At 41.4% G+C, this 15,042-nt stretch overlaps 1 protein-coding gene across 4 annotated transcripts in view; it reads right to left on the bottom strand.

Moving 5' to 3' along the window:
- vav2 (vav 2 guanine nucleotide exchange factor) overlaps positions 1–15,042 on the bottom strand; it is a 208,275-nt gene that overhangs the window by 59,834 nt on the left and 133,399 nt on the right. For all 4 annotated transcript variants that reach the window (XM_036587586.1, XM_036587588.1, XM_036587587.1 and 1 more), the window contains exon 3: positions 8,918–8,976. In XM_036587586.1, the coding sequence (XP_036443479.1) occupies positions 8,918–8,976 (59 nt within the window). The remainder of the gene's footprint in view (positions 1–8,917; positions 8,977–15,042) is intronic.

Here is a 15,042-nt window from a genome sequence, read left to right as displayed (position 1 = left end):
ATCCAACGCTATGAGAAAGACCAGAGAATACAGCAATGATGTGCAACAAAAGGTTGTTGAGCTGCACAAATCAGGAAACAGCTGCAAGAAAATAGCTAAACTGTGGGAAATGCCCATTTTTGCTATCAGGTCAATAATTAAGAAGTTTAAAGCAACTGGATACATTAAGAATCTGGCAGGAAGAGGACATATGTCTATACTGATCCCATGCATAGCAAGAAGGATGGTTTGAGTGGACAAAGAATCCCCAAGGATCAGAGATGAGGAATTGCAGAAATTAATTAGCTGTTGGGGTCAGAACGTCTGCCAAACCACAATCTTCCAAAGGCCCTGGACAGTTTATTTGGATACATGGTATCACAGACTCCATCACGTGCCAGCATAATTAAAATCAAAACCTGACTGCCTCAGCCAGGAAGCATAAACTGGGCCATAGCTTGGATCTTCCAGCAGGACAGAGATCCAAAGCACACCTCACAATTAACACAAAAATGGTTCACAGAATTAAGGTTTTGCCACCCCAATCCCTGACCTAAACCCCACAGAAAACCTGTGGGATGAACTGAAGAGGAAAGTCCACAGTGTGGACCTCAGAATCTGTAGGATCTGGAGAGGTTCTGTTTGGAGGAATGGTCTCAGATCAAAGTACTAACTGAAGAGGTGCCAACAATTGTGGCACACTTAGATTCAAGAAAAATATTTATTTCACGATAAAATGTATATTTTTTCAATCATTCTGCTTCAAATAAAGGCTAGATTTTTGTTCACATTTTTAATGAATGTTCAAAAGGATAAGCAACAAAGAATGTTTTTACAGCCTGTTTTGCTCATTTACCAGAGGTGCCAATATTTGTTGAGGGTACTGTAGTTTATGAATAGAGGACTGTGTCTAGACACCTAGTCTATTAACAGTGGTTTCCACGAAAGACAACATATGAAAGATCTGCTGGAGATATAGAGGGAGTCATACATTTCTATACACAGTTTAAAACTTTACTGTACAATACTGTACTGAAACATTTAAACTCTTTTTTGAACATCCACTTCACAATAAAAAAAAATAACAGAAAGCAAAACAAATCTCTCCATCTCTTTAGCTCAGTGCTTCTTGTCCTCTAACAGGTAGCAGCAATTAGAGCTCAGTCAGTCAGTGTCATCCTCAGAATCCAGCCATCTGTCTGCTCAATACAGCCATCCTCCATGTACTTCAAAACACCTGAGCATACTGTCATCTCCCACAAAAACACACAATACACAAACCTCCACACACAGGCACAAAACACAGACACACTCACACAGATGTCTCCTGACTTTAAGAGCGCTCACACTGATGAACTTGATATCATTAGAAATCAACAAGATGTGAAAGACAGTCCCATCCCATGGTAGTTCCAGCCTCAAATACATCAAACTCACACAAGGTTTAATTAGATTTGGCAGGCACATCAGTCTCAATCCAATTTCATTTATGTCTAACCAAACACTATTTCTGGGTTTTTATCTCACAGAAACAGATATGTGCTGTCCATTCAGAATGCACCATTTCTGATGAGCACTCAGAGTATTGAGACTTTTTGGGTTGTCTTGGCTATTAGTGCAATGGAGTGAACATAAGCTGTCTGGGGCAAAGAAGGAAAAAACACAAATGCATGAGGAAAGTGATTCAATTACTAATGGGCCCAGGAAGATTAAAAGTATGCCTGATTACTCACGACTCATGAAACATTCTCTCAAATGCTCTCTTTGACTTCTACTTCCCAAAACAGATTAATTAGGTGTCTTGTGTGCAACATGCATCAAGTGAAATGCCTACTTGATTGCTTGTGGTGGTGTCTATTTGACCTGTTTGTGTTGGTTTGCACAATACAGGTAATTAGCATCAGCAGAGTTAAAGCGCTGGGGTCAGAATGTGGGAACAAGTAATGAATCTGGATAACGAGCGGTCAGCCACACAAAGGTCAGCCCTCTGCCCTAAAGGCCTTCTCTAACTCCCCCTCCCTCCCATCCTCGCTTGGTCTGGTCTGGCTCTTATCACTTCTTCTTCTCAGTGTCTCACACTCTTCGTTTCCCAATATTCACAGGATTCTTCCCAACACCTCTCAATCATACATTCACCAAAAGTGCAAAAATATTGATTTCCCTAAAAAGTCACTGAAATATGTGCGCGTGTCAAAAGGGACTAATGCAGTTTTTATTTGCCATCTTCTGTAGAAAACTCTCTCAATTAGGGCTGAATGACTTACATATTTAATTCCTGTTTTTTTCTGACCAATACTGCAATTGCAACTATACTATGATTATTTCTTTTTCACACTACAATATCAATATGAAAACAACTGTTCTGTCCAACTCTCAATAATCAGAACAAGACATCTAGGTGCATCCCATCAGGGTGAAGTGGGTGGAGATGTGGGATGGGCTTGTACTATGCACATACCAGTCCTCAAATGAGTAGACATTTTTTGCTTATAAATTCTAGGAATTGTGATTTTTGGGGGAGGCTTTATATTTGGGATTGATTTATTGTCCAATTTCCCCCCCAGTTTAATCTCAATTAGTTTCATCCTCTAGCTTGGTCTCCCACATCGCACAATGCTATTAAGTTTGGAGGGCAAAGGCTGACACGTGCTTCCCAGCCTCCTGCAAACTAATTCGGCAACTCAGCGCACTTGGAGGAAACGTTAACTGCCATTTCTGTTACATCAGCTAACAGACATCCGCGCTGGCTAGTATTGTGCTGCGTGATGGGAGGAGAAGGAGGGCTAGGCTACCCATCCAGAGACAGCAAGGCCAACTATGCTTTCTTGGATTTCTAGCCACAGACGGCTGTGGTATCACTGCGGACTGAGCTTGCGATCACCCAATAGGGCCAATGCTTAGACTCCTGAGACCTTAACTTATTCAAATCTTGTCATATAAATCATAATCGAACTTGAAAATATGTGTATTGTTACACCTCTAATATTTAAATATACTGAATGGTTTGTTAAAATGCAGAAAGCAGAGTGATTAGGGGGTGGCTCTGAAGTGAACTACATACACATAGCACCTGTACAATGTGATTAACTGACTGTTATATCTGTTAACAGCAAGAGAGTGTAAAGAAATGCATTGGTGCATAATCTTTTTTTAATAAAGTGATTTTTCATTTAGGAAAGGAATAATCATCAAGTCGGATAATTTCATTTGATAAGACTATTTAAAATGTGATTAGAAACTAAAAGCCTCTAGAAATCTGCTAAAAAAAATCTTGCGTGAGAAGGGGTTGGTAAGAAAGAGTGCTATCTGATTTATGCAGCAGTGTAAGCCTCAGGCTCTTTCAGAGCTCATCCTCTTCTATGGCCCTCACCAGCTCACAGAGATGAAGTGCTTTTACAGTGCCATGTCCATCACAGCCCAAATCTATAGTGTTCTGACAGCAGCCTGAGACCCCATCAGATATCTACTGGGATGGGAGACAAAGCTCCTGTCAAGACCATGCATTCCTGCTAAAGGCTATCTGATGCCTGAGACCTGACCAAGAGTCCACTGAGGCCAGTTCACTCATTGTACATGAACTCAAAGACACATTAAAATCTTCTCAGAGTCTGATCTCAGTCTGATTATGTTGCAGGATGTAAGCCCATATATTTAAAAACAAGGAATGCACAAATATGAAATATCTGAGGCAATACCAGAATCGATAATTAACCCCTTATTGTGTATGATACTGCTATCAGTAATGAGTTATTGTTCTTTGCACTGCAGCCATACTCCGCAGAAGATGAATGTAACACTGGGAGTACTGCTGAATGACTCTTATTGGTATAACAACGTGTGTATATTTGATTTAGAGTCCTTGGTGTGGGTTTGTGTGTATCTGTTTGTGTACCTGGTGCAACATTGCTGCCGCTCTACATCAGTTTTGTTTGTGTGGTTTGTGGACTGATCTGTATTGTTTGTGTGTATGTGTTGATGTTTCCTCACTGGCCAAAGATTTTGCCTCCATACTGACAGATACCGGCCAAGAGTGACCTCCAGGCTGGCCACTTGAGCAACACGACACCAAACGTTATGCATTTGTGTAATCTGTAAAAAGAATGGGAAGGCCCACCACTAGTGACCATGCATGTAGCAGTGCTTGCACAAACTAAATCTAGAACAGAATTATCGACTGTAATGATTAGCTTTACTGATAATGTTTTGATAATTTTCCAATTTACTGACAAATGATGCAATGGTCTCTAATATATCGTGCACCCTATTTTAAACATCTGAGATTAACGGTGCTGATTTCGAGAGTACTTTTCACGTTCATGTGCTGATGACTATAGTTCTAGGCAGATGATAGTCGATTCTAGATCAGTGTTTTTTTTCCACCCATGGGTGAAAAAGCACCCAAATGTGTTGCATGCATAATAAACTCCAATTAACAGACATGCAAGCAAATACAGAAAACTGCATAACCACACATTTTGAGTGTGCAACTGAGCATGTGTAATGTCACAGCATGGCAAGATACAGTCAGAATCAAGGGGCAGAGGTGGTGAAACAGAAAGTGGGTGGAAAAAGGGAGGAGTGAGGAAAAGCGTGATGGGATGAAAATAATAGAGTGAGTTATTCGAAAGAGCATTCAGGCACTTTCCTGTCTGCTGCCTTCTTTTACATTTTGCAGATAAAATAACAGTAACAAAGTAAGTTATCAGCAGGAACGCACTGATACCAATACTAGTATCAATTATCGGCCCAATATCATGTTCATCTACTCATACTCAACCTCCTAAAAATTCACAGACACCAACATCCGACATCACCTGACACCACGAACAATGAACAAGTGATTCATGCTGGCAGTGAATGAGGGTCTGCTCACACAGCGAAGTGTAACTGACTCTGTGGCAGTTGGACATAAAGCTGTCGGTCACATTCTGCTTCTGAATATTCCCGCCAGGTATACACTGCGAGCAGCATGTTATTTTTTACTGTAAAACTTTATTGATAATTACCCATAGACAGAGCTGTGTGTAGGAGCTGCATTTCACGTAACACAGTCTGAGCTGTTACCAAAGAATGCAATTTCTAAAACGACACAGTGTATGTCTGGCTTTAGTGGACATTCAACTTCAGCTCATCCAGCCAAACAAAAGACTTCAAGAAGACATAAACCCCTCAAGTGACTATGAAACATACTTTACTTACAGCTGTACAGAAGTGCTTTTCTGATGTACAAAAAAACCACTTCTCCACTGCAATGCTACTCAACCCAAGGTATTTAATGTAGCATAGCTAGCTAATTTGTGAATTTCCCTGTTGTGGGACTAATAATGGATTATTTTATCTTGTCTCATCTTAATGCACATCATTACTACCTAGATTTTAATGATTTAACTGTGAAGGGACATTGCACTCATTTACATTAACAACTACGTAATTCTAAGAAGGTTATGGTTATGGTATCAGACTCTGTATCAGTAAGTACTAAAAATGTACTCAGTCTGAAAAAATAGTATTGATGCATTAGTAGTTATGAGCAAGCTTCAGTCTGGAGTCACCGTGCTGTCTAAAAGATGGTGGTGTAACTGTCAGTCAACTGTCATATTAAAACTTCCATTTTTTTTATGCAAATGTTTATACGGAACATTTCATAACGATATAACCAGCGGTAACAGGCCCACAATTACTTGGAATAAAATCTTGTTACATTAACATACATTAAAGAGTGATATTTGTCCTTTTACCATTTCAGAAATATGAGGTTTTGTAACAGCAATAATGATGTACGAAACTGAGAAAGACAGCTGCACTACAGGAAACACGAAGTTTAGTACATAAAACATCTCAGAGGAACCAGAGAACAACTAGGTGATATGCATGGGAGACACTATAATTAGGCAGAACGTACTTCTCATAACAGCAGCTGTTTTCATTTAATTGGGTGTATCCTTTAACATATATTTTTGGAAAAATAATCAAAAGCAAATACACTGTGGTGTACCTCAAAGCAGCCTGTTCAATCTAATAAAGCTATTCACATTGCAGTCACTGGTGAGAGCTCTGCAGACAGGAAAGCTCAGAGGAAGTGAGATTGTCATGGTTGAACAGATACATACCCAATATGGGTAGAACTTGCCTTTTCAGTATACCAGGGGTAAACCGAGAAAGCCTGCATTAGGTGCAAGCTACAGAACTTGCATATAGACTATACTAACTAGATATGTGCAACAGTAAATGTATGCAATGTATAGTAAAAATCTGAGCTGTAATGCAATAAAAAATGCAACAGAAGGCAAAAAAATGGTGTTGCAAAATCCATGTCATGACAAAACATCAATACGGAATTCACTTTATACCTATCACCTCTATGAGATGGACCATTTAGTTCACACAAAGCAGTTGAATGTGGAGTAAGATGTTAGGTGCTGTCCCTTCTCAGCAATGGTTTGCAAGATATTTAACATAACACCAACATACAACAATTCATTACTATTTTTATTTAATTTTACCTACAACATAACTATATACTACCAGCTTGTTTGCATGGTTGGTCAGCACATACACAGCAACCAGTGAAGTTCTGCAAGACATACCCACATAGGCAGAGAGGTCAGAGTGAAATGTTACTGTGAGCCTTCATCAAAGCTCTGATCAATGGGCTTCAGCATCTAATCAATTAACAAGCCTGGGAAATAATGATGCTCAGCCTTAACGGAATGATTATGGGCTACAAAAAATAGGGTTCTTAAGTCAAAAGTCATAAGAGTGAGATCTTTATACTGCAAAGCATGCACTACATTATGCATCAGTATAATTTGCCAATTATTAACAATTAAGTGTCCAAAATAGTTTTTTTTTTGTTTTGTTTTAAGCTACACTATGTAAGTTTCATGTAAGTTTGACATTTTGACCTATCCATGTCGGTCTATGGCCTGCTTTAGAGCAGAGGCATGCCAAAATAGCCTTGGAGTGGAATGAGGATAAAAATGTGGGCCTTAGCCTAACCAGTCATTTCTGGATGCTCTTAGTTAATACCAATTAATGCAGTCCCTACAAACTAGCTTTCATGTCTGAACTGTGGCCCGTACACATGAGCTAGGAACCCTCAACACATTCTGCCTTAATGTCAACAAAAAAGTCTTCTAGCAATGCTCATTAGAACTAGACACATCTCTGACTTAGTGGAGTCATATAAATAAAGAAAAAAATCTGTTTCAGAAGAACAGCATCTTTCAGTGCCACAAATAAACCCTGAGGGTTATGCCAGGCCACAGCTTCCATAACCACCGCGACCACTGGTGCTGTGTGCCGGAACACACTGGTCCTTAGACACAGCACACTGAGAGCAGCCACAAGGCTGCCTTTCTTCAAGCTCCCTCAAACTGAGGGAAATTATGAGAACTCCCTGAATCAGACTGTGCTCCTAGCGCTCTTAAAACATGCGCAGGGAACATGTTAGAGGGTAAATTTGACTTGCATTAGTCACAGAGGCTGCACTCTCTGCCAAGCTCTATCCACAGATCTTTCCTTTTATTCCATCAAGCCAACATTTACAAGCCCCATGTTTTGGCCTTTCTTTGCAAAACCTCAGAATAACACGCTCATTTTCACGTCCATGTCAAGCACAGAAGGAGCAGTGATTGGGTCCTGATTGCTGATAAATAAACATGGAGTATATTGGCTGTTGAGCACAGGCGGTGATTTAGGCACCTTTCGCAGTATTGTACAGCGCTGGGCTAATGGTAACGCCTCTGTCTCCATGTGTCTCTCCCCTCTGGCTGCAGGCCTAATGGTCCGCTCCATCAGCTCATAACCCTGCCGGATAAAAAGCTTTATTTGTGGAGCTGGGGCACTGTGTCTTGCGCAAGGAGTCTAGCCTGGGCACATAAAGAGACAAACTGAGTCCACAGTGGCCTGTAAAGCAGGAGAGGGAGACAGAGGAACCTCAGGGGCTTACTGCCCCATTGCACAGCGAGGGGTGGCCCGCAGCTTGCACCCACATGCTACTTCCGAAGCCAGATGCTTTCTTAAAGAGCCTACATGAACGGCACACCTGAGCCTATAGTTGAGATTATGGGGTGCGGCACTTTTTACAAGATACACAATACAGTACATTCAGTATTGTTCAAAAGTCTGAGACTACCCTTAATTTCTTTAATTTTTAGTCAAAATAGCCACTAAGTACAAGCTAATAATTTTCCAGGAGATATTTCTGAAAAGACAAAGTATGAAATACACTTGCATAAGAAATGGGAAGGTCAAAGGAAAATAAATGAAAAGCAGGAGTTTTTCAAAACTGTGGTTCAAAAAAATATTAAAAGTTATAGAGAAAATAGGACTCCTAATAACCATGCAAGACCTGACAGACCACCAAAACAGTTCCCATCAGATAAATAGATCTTTTATCTTAGAGAGACAGGAGAAAATCAAGTTCCACTCATGCTTTAAATCTGAAAAAATCCACAAAAAAAATCCACTCTCCATCCTTCCACTGTAAGAAGACAACTCAGCACTATGGGTCTGAAAGGATGTGTAGCTGTCAAGAAGCCGTTACCATGAGAAAACAAAGACGATAATTCACAAATCAAACAAAGACTTGGTCTGGCCACCCCAAAGCACAGACCTGAATACCACTGAATGCATTTGGGAACCAGCTTCTAAGACTGAACTTTGTTGGTGTGACAAAATATCTCTGCAGATTTATAGATTCTATAAATAGTCTAAATCTATAATCGGTCTAATAATTTTTCTGATGATACATGCAATTATTCAGTGTTCTAGAAGTACTGGAGAAGAACCCATGGCATACTCAGAATTTATCACGATAACAACATGTTAACCTGCCCACTCCTAGCTGGGCAAGTGCTAAGAGACGTCCTTCTCAGCTGAGAGCAGACACGGGAATTGAGGCCAAAACCAGACACAGTGTGAGCTGGACAATTACCTGATGCCTTTGATCTGAGCAATACTGTGGTGGGAGATTCTGGACAGGGCGGAGATCACCTGTGAAAACACAGGAGAAAGCATGAGTTAGCAACACAAACTTCTCAAAGGAGACACAAGTGCAATATTCAGTATAAAGAAAACTATCCCAGCTTTTGTTTATCTCAGCATGCAGTGCACAGCTTGTGTGTTAACAGTGAGAATGGCACAGTATTAGTGACAGTGGCAGGTGACATGTGGCTCCTAACGTCCCCCGCAAAGTCGGTGAAGTGAGCAGCTTCTCTCAAATCTGTTCCTAAAACCTTGGCTTTTGCCACATTTTCTCTCTTGCTGCCTTCCTCTGTGCTCTCTTCCTCTACATACACCCTTGGTGCATTAGCACTGGGTAACAGGGTTAAACGCATGCAGTATTTAAACTGATTTAATGCCAGTCATGAGTCACATGTGAGTGGGCTTATTGGTGGCCGCTCTGGGGGCTTCCAGATGGTGCGCTAGATAGCCCTGGGAGCACAACGTAGAAATAAGATCCGTACAGACACACAGATCATAAACACGTTAACATCGGAGATGCGTTTGTCTTGCCTCATTACATGCTTATGTGCGTGTTTTAAGCCTCCTTCACCTGCTGCCATGGCGACACCAGCTGTCTGACAGCCATAGTGAGTATGAGTGTGTAGAGCTCCTTGGGTCTCTAAGCAGGTGTGCACAGTCTCAGTGTAGCTATATATGCACTCAGTGCTCTTGCTGCCATGAAGGTGACTCCACAAATGGGAATGGGCTCTAATGAAGGGCGATCCAGAGTGTCTCTCTGAGACTACACACCATCACTTCACAGACAACTTAGACACTTATGCATGATTATGCAATCTGCACATCCTTAATATCTCTTTAGTAGCTCTAGATCAAAGATATAGTTTGCCTATGTTCTGATACTGACACCTGGTAAAAGACCAGCAAGTTTTGAAGCCAGAATGCTTATACTGAAAAGTACTATATATTAATGTATCCATACACAGATGCATTCTTTTGTTTTAACCGTTGCAAAGTAGGACAAGTTTTACAGAACATTGCAAAACCACATTCAACCTTATGAATTTAGGCTGAAGTTTAGATGTGTGCAAAAAAACAACAACAAAAAAAAACTGTAGTGCACTAGGATTAATGTAGCGCTCTAGGGTTGCCTCTTCAGATGAGGCTATAAGCTAACACAACAGTCATCCAGTATTGGCTGCTGATGAGAACTCGTCTTTTCTTCACAGTGGATACGCCAACACAGGAATATCTTTTCATTGTTTCTGGACATACCTAAGATCAATTAGAGTACTTAGCGACTGGTTAGCGATAAATCGATAAAGTTCTTAACAATGTGTCCTTGGCAACAGTCTTAGTTCATGTTATCAGGTACTTGTGTTGTATAGTAGCAAGTTGTGTAATATGCATACTTACTCAAAACCAAAACCTGTTTAAATAAATAAATAAATAAACAAACACAGTTTCACTAAATGGTTGGCCTGTCTATTTTCTCTGTCTTTCTGTGACAAATACTGAAATACTGATTTCTGTATTTTGTAAAATACTGACACCTCAAAAGGTTAACTGCATACTCATGAATCTGTACACATCCCTACTACCAAGCCGGACTATACTGTTGTAATAGTCAATACTAGGCAGGTTGGAAACAGCAACAGATTTGCCACAATGCTAACGTTAGCTTGATTACATGACAAAGAAATCTAAAAGGGTGACCTTTTACATGCACACAAAATTCTTCTTTATCCCACCTGGCCCAGATGAGTCCGAGCAGGCAGCCACCCTACCTACGATGGCTACAATGCAGCCCTGTTCAGGACAGCAGCCTGTAAGATCTATGGCACTGCATTACTCCACTACACTTGTTTTAGTCACACGGCTGTCTGGCCTCTTCATCCACCACCAGCTAATGGGTTTAAATATTAATGGAGTTTTAGTATGGTGACACCATCGGTGTCTGAGTTATACATCAGTGATGCAGCTCTCTCCCTCTCTCTCCTTTCTGCGCCTTTTTGCAATAAATCTCCATGCACCTAACTCTCTTTCTCAGCCTCCATCACTCTCATCTCTTACTCTTTCTTCCTTTCTCTCATTCTTCAGGTCAGGTCAAATCCTCTCTCTCTGTTTCTTCACTATTGATTTTGCTCTCATCTCAGTGTAGCTCCCTGAGGAGCAGCCAGTCACAGCCGGAAGGGAACACACAGCCTCCGTCACCTCTCGCGCAAACAGCATATCAAACACAATGAAATATTTGGCGGGTAGAAGGACATATTACATTCAATAGCTTCACCAGAGCCCAGATGCTCCCCTTCATGATACAACAGTAGATGACAGAAGGTGCAAGAGGCAGAGACAAGGAAAGAATGTGTGTGTGTGTGTGTGTGTGTGAGAGAGAGAGAGAGAGAGAGAGGTAGAGAGAAAGGACAGAGTCTGTGCTGATGATGAAGCTCCCTGAAGTCGCACATTCTGAATTCATGCAATATTAACAGGTTGTCTGGTGCAGCTGAGATGCGGTGTTGTGCATGGATCAGCTGCGAAACACAGTACTGAGTGTTTACAAACACACAATAAATTGTCCTGACTTGCAGCAACACATGTGACTCCAGTCACAGCTGGCCACCTGACGTTAAGATGAGAGGAGAGGAGAGGAGAGGAGAGGAGAGGAGAGAACACAAGCGGAGAGGAGAGGAGAGGAAAGGAGAGGAAGCTAAATGACCGAAAAGGAGAGAAGAACAGATGAGACGAGATGAGATGACAAGAGAACAGAGGGGAAGAAAGGAGGACAGAGGGAAGGAGAGAAGTGGAAAGGAGGAGGAGAGAAGAGAGGGAGCAGAGTGGAAGAAATCAGAAGGGAGCGAAAAGAACAGAGGGGAGGAAAGGAGCGAAGAGCAGAACAGAGGCGAAGAGAAAGACAAGAGAGCAGAATGGTGGAGAAGAGTGCAGAACAGAACAGAGGAGAGGGTAGCAGAAGAGATTAGAACAGAGGGAGAGGATAGAACGGTGGAGAGGAGTGGAGAACAGAACAGAGGGAAGGAGAGGAGGGGAGGAGAGGAGAGGAGAGAGGAGGGGAGGAGTGGAGAACTGAGAGGAGGAAAGGAGTGAAGAGCAGAACAGAGTGGAGAAAAAGACAGGAGCGCAGAATGGGGGAGAGGAGTGAAGAATAGAACAGATGAGAGGAGTGGGGAGGAGAAGAGATTAGAACAGAGGGAAAGAAAACAGAAAGGTGGAGAGGAGTGAAGAACAGAACAGAAGAGGGGAGGGGAAGAGATCAGAACAAACAGAGAGAAAGACAGGAAAGAGAGAAGGAGAGGAGAACATAGTGGAGAAGGAGTGGAGAGCAGAACAGAGGAAATGAGAGGAGAGGAGAAGACACAAACGAGAGGGGAACAGAGGAAGCAAGAGATGAGAAGAGCGAAGGGGAAGGGCATTTAATGACATGTTATATATGCAGAACACACAAGATCATGTCACCATGAATGCACACAACATGGGCACCATGCCATACATTCATTGTGGCAGTTTAATTACTAAAATATACAGCAGGGAATAACGCGCCACATGATAAGGCTCACCACACGATACTCTACTAAGCTGGGCATTGCAGCCTGTACAATAATATTCATGCTGTAGCATTCAATTATGTTCTCTGTACGTCTATAAATTAAACCAACGTAGAATCTCAAACAGCCCCACTGAGCAGGGTGAGAAAATAGCAGAAGCATGAGATATTAATGCGCTTTAAATGAGAGTTTGCACCAGGAAGCCTCGGTTCAGCTGATGACAGAGACCACAGTATTGGGAGACATGAGAACAGACAGCTGTGTGAAGAGTAAAGTCCCCTACGTCATCAATAATGGACCTGAGACAGTCCAGCACCAGTAATCTCTAACCAGCACAGGGCTCAGCTATCTAAGAGAGATCTGCAAATGAACTAAACACAAGCAAAAAAAAGAAAGAAAGATAAAGAAAAATAAAAGTATTTACCCTACAGCAACACTGACTATACTGAGGCAATTTCCTTATGCCTGAAAGTTTCTGGGCAGCGTGAGTCGTTCGGCATTGGCACTGGAGCTAAATCCTCTCATGGAGCCCTGGCAGCATTATGATTACCAATTACTTTCAGAAAGATGCCCTCAAGAGTGGACATGAACACATCTGAAACAAGCCCCACGTATGACTGCTGACCGACAGAGGTGCACCGCAGGCAGGGCTGGTGGATACACAGGTCCAGCTAGCTAAATGCTAAATGCTAAACCAAGTCTAAAGGCTATCAATACCCCAAGAGACCAGCTGTTCCTTCCATCTATCTCTTCATTGTTTCGTTCCCTCAATAACAACCTTGACCAGCTTTAGCTCAGACTGTAACTGACTACACAGCAGCAGATGTGTGACTATTGAACAAAGCCGGACTCAGTCACTGAGGTAAGTTGATAAGGTTAGCACGTTTTAAACTGTTTATATGTTGCATTATCTGGTGTATTTGTGACATATTGGTGAAACTAATACCTGAGGAAGAATTTCAAGCAGTATATTTCCCCTTACTACTGCATTTTCTCAAAATATTGGTGCTACAGATTTTGCCATGAGCATTTTTACTGCTGCTTGTCATCCCACACTGCCGACGTGTTTTTAAGTTCCGTCTACTGGTGCACATACATAGAAATTGCTTATTGGTATTGGTCATAGGTATTGGCTTCCCCATTGCCAATAATGATTTGGTGTTTAAGTGCCAGTATTAATCTTATAATTTCTAACTACGATACAGGCTAGTCACATGGACCATAGGCAAGATCTATGATGAGACTTTGCCAAGCACGTACTTTAAGACCTCCTCAAAGCTAAACCAAGAAAGGAAAAAGCATAAAGGAACTAGACACAAAGGTGCAATTCAACATTAATATCACTCTTTCTGAAGGAGAATGCTCTGGACTGGCATTATAATTTGCTGCTTTGAGGCACACTGCTGATCCACATGGTTCTCTTGTTGTCATATTTCTCAGTGTGAAAGTGTGTGATCAAACCAGACAAATCTCACACAAGCACCTCACAGTTCTGTCTGGAATCGCTGGGGTTTCACACTGGATCTAATCTGCACAGTTCTGCTCCCTCGAGTGTGCAGGCCAGCACAGCAGGGGCCCTCTCTGATCAATAGTGAAACAGACCCAGAAAAGTGGCAGTAATGGGTCAATGAGATGCAGAGGTGTTTGCAGGGGTCAGCAGAGGGAAGAGCCATACATCCTCCCAGTTAAGAGGGTCAGGGCTAGAGACGTGGAGGAGGGAGGAAACACTTAGGCTGTAAATGACTTTAGCTTAAATACACACAAAGCAATACACAAGGGTGGTTCACCATGATTCGGTTACATTTGATTATTTTGATATTATTGAGAATTATACTGAGAACTAGACTAAACTAGACTTATAAAAATAAAAATAATAATGCAGCAATTTAATATAAAAAGTAAATCAGGAATTTTTAATAAAATTGTGTCACACTGCTACAGTGGCCACACCAGATCCTTCTGCGAGAATTCTGTTTTCAATCCAGCAGGGTTTTTGTACTTTTACCTTCAGTGAAACGTGCTGTGTTTGTGTTCAGTATATTTACACAGTAATTGACCACAAACAATAAAAACAATACACCAAGCTTGAAACTGGAAATGGCTTAGAGACAGGGTTGGCATGTAATGGAATACTGGGGATACATATTCAGAATACAGAGTAAGTATCTGTATTCAGTCCAAGTTACATTTTATAAAGGCAGTATTCATAAGGCATACCATCTTTCAAAGAAACATCATCGATGCTTGTTCATTAACTATTTCAGAATCAGTGCACAGAATGTAGCAAACATTAGACAAATGCTAAGCAGGACCTCAATTAATGGCTGATCCATTATTAATCTCAGCATTACTGAGCTCTTTTGAGGGATGACCAAACAAATAATGTCCTTAGTAGGGGACATGTTTATGAGTGGCAATTTTAGCATGCGTGTTGTACTGGACTCTTGTTTGTGGAGATTGCAGGAGCAGCAGTGGATGGAATCGGCTAGCAAGAGAGAGAAAAAAAAGTTATGAATTTTTGGAAATTCATTTAAAT

This window comes from Colossoma macropomum, unplaced genomic scaffold, assembly GCF_904425465.1.
Source record: "Colossoma macropomum unplaced genomic scaffold, Colossoma_macropomum, whole genome shotgun sequence".
NCBI lineage: Eukaryota > Metazoa > Chordata > Actinopteri > Characiformes > Serrasalmidae > Colossoma > Colossoma macropomum.
This window is presented reverse-complemented; position numbering and strand designations above follow the sequence as displayed.